The 6100-nt window shown below is 41.6% G+C and overlaps 1 protein-coding gene across 1 annotated transcript in view; it reads left to right on the forward strand.

Moving 5' to 3' along the window:
* Window positions 1-1612, forward strand: part of LOC137992718 (U3 small nucleolar RNA-associated protein 15 homolog) — a 29119-nt gene extending 27507 nt beyond the window's left edge. Inside the window, exon 14 of the mRNA XM_068838201.1 lies at window positions 486-1612. Within this exon, the coding sequence (XP_068694302.1) occupies window positions 486-670 (185 nt within the window). The 3' untranslated portion in view covers window positions 671-1612. The remainder of the gene's footprint in view (window positions 1-485) is intronic.
* The last annotated feature ends 4488 nt before the right edge of the window (window positions 1613-6100 follow it).

The following is a 6100-nucleotide window of genomic DNA, read 5'->3' on the forward strand; positions in this document are numbered from 1 at the left end:
ACTTACAAGTAACTGAGAGAGAAGCACACACAGTGCATTTTGGTTTCTGCCTTGAGCGGGACTCGAACCCACGTCTCCCGGATTACTAGTCGTAAGCCACTACACCATCAAGGCCACCACGCTGGCAAAGCAGCTGATTAAAAGAAAACTCTGACTTTGTTCTAAGCCTCGTGTGGGGTTATTGAAGCAAGGATACACACTCAAGTGAAGACAGGCTGGGCCTTAGGGATCCCCTCGTCGCTAAGTCACCCCATTAATCTGCTGCGTTGCTAGCGTGGTGGCCTTGATGGTGTAGTGGCTTAGCATGCCCGACTAGTAATCAGGGGGACGTGAGTCCGATTCCCGCTCAAGGCAGAAACCAATTTTTCGGATGAGTGTGTCGAAGGTAAAAATGCACTGTGTGTGCTTCTCTCTTCAGTTACTTGGGAGAATTTTGGAGAAGAGGTAAAAAGGAACGTTGTTAACATTTTTTCCCTTTTTTTCAGATATTTACGGACCAGTGATCGGCCAGTCAGAAAAAATCGATAATCTTTTAACCAAATTACGTGACAGAATTAATGTGGAAATCAGGTTTCATCAAAAAGGATTTGAATTACTTGGTGCTTTGGACACCCTGTTTGCAGCCGCAATTTCACCATCAACATCCAGTGGAAACAATGATTCACAGTGAATGCAGAAGGGCCCACGATTTTGCTGATGTCGCGATGAAAGGAAGAGGCCATGTTGTTGGATTAAATTTTCAGCAAATTGACGTCTGACGTCAACTCAACGACGATTTTTGCACAGACAAAACCTATTTATGAAATCCATTAACTTTCCTGTCAAAGAAGGTCTGAAATGAACTCAGGCGCTGCCGCTTAACATCAGGAAAAAAAGCGAGAGTTGCTTACGGTTGACCCTAAACTGATTTTACGCTTACCTTTAATATAACTACTGCATAAAATTTACAATTAACTCGGACTAAAATAATTTTCAATGTATGTTTTCAGGACCTACCAAGAGTCATTCTTAGCAATGCTAATTGTGTCCCGCCGGTCGAGTTAATTCATGTGCTCTTTGTTCTAATTAAAGATGAAAACTCGTTTATACCTCTCCTGAAAAGAAAATTGAAAGGGCACACTAAATGGAAATGTTTCTTCGCGAGCATTCATTGTCATACAAATGAAAAACTCTTCTATATTTTCAACTTGCTGTACGTACAATGTGAGAAGGTATCATTCATGCAACTCCATACCACGCACCGGTGGCTCAGTTGGTTGAGCACCGGGCTGTCACGCGGTCGTGAGTTCAACTCCGGCCAGACCAACACTCAGGGTCTTTAAATAACTGAGGAGAAAGTGCTGCCTTTGTAATTACATCTGCAAATGGTTATTCTCTCTAGTCTTCTCGGATAAGGACGATAAGCCGGAGGTCCCGTCTTACAACCCTTCAATGTTCATAATCTTGTGGGACGACACTTGTCGCAAAAAGCAGGGCATGTAGTTCCCGGTGTTGTGGTCTGTCTTCTGTGGTGTATCATGGTTGGGAGGGTAAATGCTCGGAGATATTAGCTACACCAACCTACTCTAAAAATCTGAGGGTAATTAAAGATGTATGATATGATATGATATGATATCATTCTAAGTTCTTTTGAGAATATTTTTAGTGGTAATCGAGATAAAGCCAGCATACTCTGCTCTTTAGCAATAAGCAGTCACAAATGACGAGTGAGCAGAGAGAGTCGAGGACTACTAGAATGACCACCTGCGCAAGTCTACCTTTCTCTGTACATAAAAGAAAAACGGAAAACGTTTCGTGAACTTGGAAAAACTAGAGATTTTCTGCTCAACGGAAATCTTGTGGTAAAAAACAATGGCAGCAAGCTTAAAAATCTCGTTCAGGAAAAGATGAAGACAATATTGCTTCGACGCATGAGCTCATCCACAACAACAAAAATCCAGTTGTAGAACTAAGTTTAATAAAAATACCGTATTTACTCGAATAAGCGCGTCCTTCGAATAACCCTCGCATTTGGGACAAAAAAGCAAATAAGCGCCGCTGTCCCAATGCGGCCCTTATTCGAGGAACACAGCATGGGGAATTTCTTTGCATCAAAACCGATGTAGAGAAATAGAACTATTCATAGATTTCCGATAAAACTTCGCCCACCGTTGTAACATGTCAAGAAGATAGATTCCATGGTTCGACGCTGACAAATACGGCTATTTAAGCCACTTGGACCATTGCTGCACATTCCCAATGTTGGACAAACCTAGTAGGTCGATTTCATAAATGTAATCGCTGATGTAAAGCAGAGCCTGGTGTCATTCTATGGTTAGTTCAAGTACGTACCCGAAAAATGTAAATGCTATTTTACACTCGGTAGTTTACACATAGTGAGCAGTTTGATAAATCAATTAGCCAGTCAACGCAGTTTTGAACTCGGTGCTGACCACTTGATGCATAGGCTCTGGGAACGAGATTGGGTTTTGCATTGCCCAACCTACTGTGCATAATTTCTTGCTTCCTTGGCGAGCGCCGCGTTAGCTACGCCAACCGCTCCGCCCCACCCAAAACCAGGGAAAAGCGCCCTGGGGACGAAGTTGGCTAAGACGTGGAGGGCAACCGGAAGTGAGCCGTTTTCCCTTTTAACTTGTCTTCACACAACCACATTTACATTTAATGATTACTAAGTACCTTTTCTCCATTAGAGATGATTCGTATAAAAATGTGGGAGACACCACTGTCCTGGCACACGAAATGTTCTCTTCCGGTTGCCATTCGCGTCTAAAAAACTCGCGTGCTTTTAAGCTCCCTAATCTCAGCTTGGCGGCCAAAACTGGTTTGACGACAACACTACGACGAGAAATCTGAACTGTCTCTGCACAAGGAAATGAGGTTCTAGGGTTGTGTGACCGATTTGCCCAGCGACGAGGGCAATTTTAGCAACTTCTGAAAACACAAGTGATATTACTTCTTAATTTTACGAGGACCCATTGCGATAACTTGTTAATAACTTAGAGGGCAAAATTGTCCTAACATTGTTGATGCACCTCGAAAAACAATCAGCCAAGCGGAGTAAAAACACTTGTTTGCTCGTAAGCAAAGCAAACAAACAGACAAACAAGTCAACTACTTCTTTACGTCCAAAACGAGTACAAATGATTGCTATTTATACTACCATTTTCGAGCTATCATGAACGGCTAACTTTTTTCCGCGTTTTTCAATGCTTAAAACATTCAAGTTTGTTTAAACTTTAAATGAACGCAACTGGCAAAAAACAGTTCTCTTGATCGCCCGCCATGCTCCAAGCCCTTTCGATTTTTTATAAGCCATTTAAGTTTGCTGTGACAGGATTTTCCAGAAATGTAAGCTTCTCCGGATCATGATCCGACATGTTCACACTCTGAACCTTAATTGGTGCAATTATATGGGGTAGATACTTGTCACTTCACATTACACTCTAATCAGTTAAGTCTGTTCAAATATAAGTGCTACACGGCTAACGTTTGAAAAAACCGTTATCTCTCCTTGTACTCGTACATGTTCATTGCCGTGACTTTAACATCTACAGTTCCCACGGCCTGCTCCCGTCTGACCTTGTAGCTCAGTCGGTAGAGCGGCGGTGATCTAACCCGAAGGTCGTATGTTCAATTCCCACCCTGGTCAGAGTTTTTCTCTGTCTTGGGTGGGCCCATTTCCATCAGTAGAGCTAACGCTCACATGGTTCATATGGGGTAGATACTTAGCACTTCACATTACACTCTAATCAGTTAAGTCTGTTCAAATATAAGTGCTACACGGCCAACGTTTGAAAAAAGGATTAGAGATGCACGTTTAGATGCACGTTTACGGCTAACCGCAAACTGAGGTTTGAGATTTGCGGTTTTGCGTTAGAAGTTGTGATAGTTCGTGCATTTAGATTTAAGTAAACAAGTGCAAAGCTGCGGAGGCCGCCATATTGAATTTCCTCGATTCTCAGCGTTGATGTTTCAGTCAACGAAATAAATAAAGCCACGGCTCTTTTGATTGTTTAATTCACATGAAATTAAAGATATAAAGTTGCTTTTTATATCTGCCCCGTTCATACGTGGGATAATGTAACTTCCATGCCATAAAGAGCTGAGGTAAATTACTTACGTGAAAACCTACCTTCCGCCGTTGAAAACGTCAAAACTTACCCTCGAACGTGACGGCAAGCGCTAGTCATGTGACTTCCAGCAGTTTGAGGTTAGCCGCAAACGTGGATCTAAAAGTCTCTATCTCCTTGTAAAAACGCGACAGTTCTTATAGACAAACTTCAATGTTTTAAGCATGGAAAAACGTGAAATAAAGTTTCCTGTTCACGGTAAAAAATGGTATTATCCACTCGAGGGAAAAATTCGAGTGTCAGTCCTGAACAAACGCAACAACGATTTAACGAAATGTTAAGCTTTAATTTGTTAAATTCATCTGTGCTTTTGAGGTTTCTACCACTTGAAAATAAGAACAGTCCACTTAAAAATACGCATAGGTCATCCCTTTTTTTTTTTCCTTTAGCGTCGCATGCGTTTCCTAATATTGGGTCGGTCCGTCGGATTAACAAAGAGCAACCTAAAAAAAGTATAAGCAGTCTCGGAATCGGAGGCCTGGTACCAAAGCACCAGAACTGTCGAGCCAGGAAAACAACAAGACGATAACCCAAAATCAATATGGCGGAAAAGTTGGTAATTAAGACAGCGTGGGAAAAAGGATCCACCACCGAAACTACTATGCGACGTAAAAAAGGTTTGAAAACATCACTTCCTATTTTTTATTTATTTATTTTTTTTTGAAAATGCCAAAAATTTGGGTCGGTCGGACGAAGCTAAACGGAGAAAAAAACTGGGAAATGGCCATACCTAAAAAAAGCAAATGGTTATCCACAGAAAAAACTTCCTCCACCAAGTTTGAGCTACTCGTTCCTCCCATCAATGGAAAAATGTCCTGCGACCTTTTTTGGCGAGTTGCAAGATGCCTTGGTAAAGACGAGAAAACCCTTGACGCGATGCCGAGATCATCATTGTTTTTCAACCGCAAGTCGATCCAAGTTTTAAGCTTTTCATGAGAAAAATCTATTGCTCTTCCTCTTATCACTCAAAAATTCACCTTCCGGAGTATCTATTTTTTTATTTTCTATGGCATTTTAGCGAATGCAACGCGAATTTATTAGAAGACAAACTTCAAAGAAGACGAAGTTGTTTTACTGAGACTTAAGAAACCAACTGAACGTGGAAGCGATTTGTTCAGCCAATCAGGAGCTAGTATTTTTGGCGCTCCACCAATCGTGAGCGAGTAATTGCTATTTCACAAGCAAAAGGACTAAAAATTAGTAGTAAGAAAATAATGCCCTCTTTATTAACAAATCAGCATTCAGTACGTTGTTTGACTGAAAGAAGACGAATTATGAAGCGTTAACATGTTCAGTCCTTCCTCAGTGTGTGGAATAAACGTTTGCTTAGTGCAAACAGCATGACATGCACGACATCCAGGAAAACGTCCGTCAAACTATCTAAAGAAGAATTGAACGAGTTTTACTCAAGAGCGCGTTTTGTTATCTTTGACCTGAATTTATCACCAAAGCTTGAAAAAGTGAGACTTCAAACAGGACAGGACATTACAAAATAATCAACGTGAGAACATGTGTGTGCCAAAGGGCCACTGCTGGCACGACGTCTGGGTGACACCTCAAATGGTCCAAATGACCCGCCACTTGAAAAAATTAACAGGAACGCTTGATTACAATACCACCAAAGTCATGCCCTCTTTTTTTTGTGTAACACGTACCACAGGCAACCCACTTTACGCTTACGGAACGTCTAGTTTATTCCTTGTCAAACGAATACGCTTTCGCCGAGTGCGGGATCAAACTTTAACGAAAACTCTGCCCCAATGGGAAAATGCTTGACGACCAGTGCCACGTGACCAGCCTGAGGTCTCTCTCCTCAAAGACAAAGGAAGCAAAGAAGACAGACCCTGTGAACGAGGTTGAGTTTCTTGGTGGCCATCATCTTATCGACAAACAAGAGGCTAAGGGTATTCTTCACTAACCACTCTCATTTTTCCTTTATAGTTTACTGGTTTATCGAAAATCCGGATCAC

The sequence above is a fragment of the Montipora foliosa genome, chromosome 2, assembly GCF_036669935.1.
Source record: "Montipora foliosa isolate CH-2021 chromosome 2, ASM3666993v2, whole genome shotgun sequence".
Taxonomy (NCBI): domain Eukaryota; kingdom Metazoa; phylum Cnidaria; class Anthozoa; order Scleractinia; family Acroporidae; genus Montipora; species Montipora foliosa.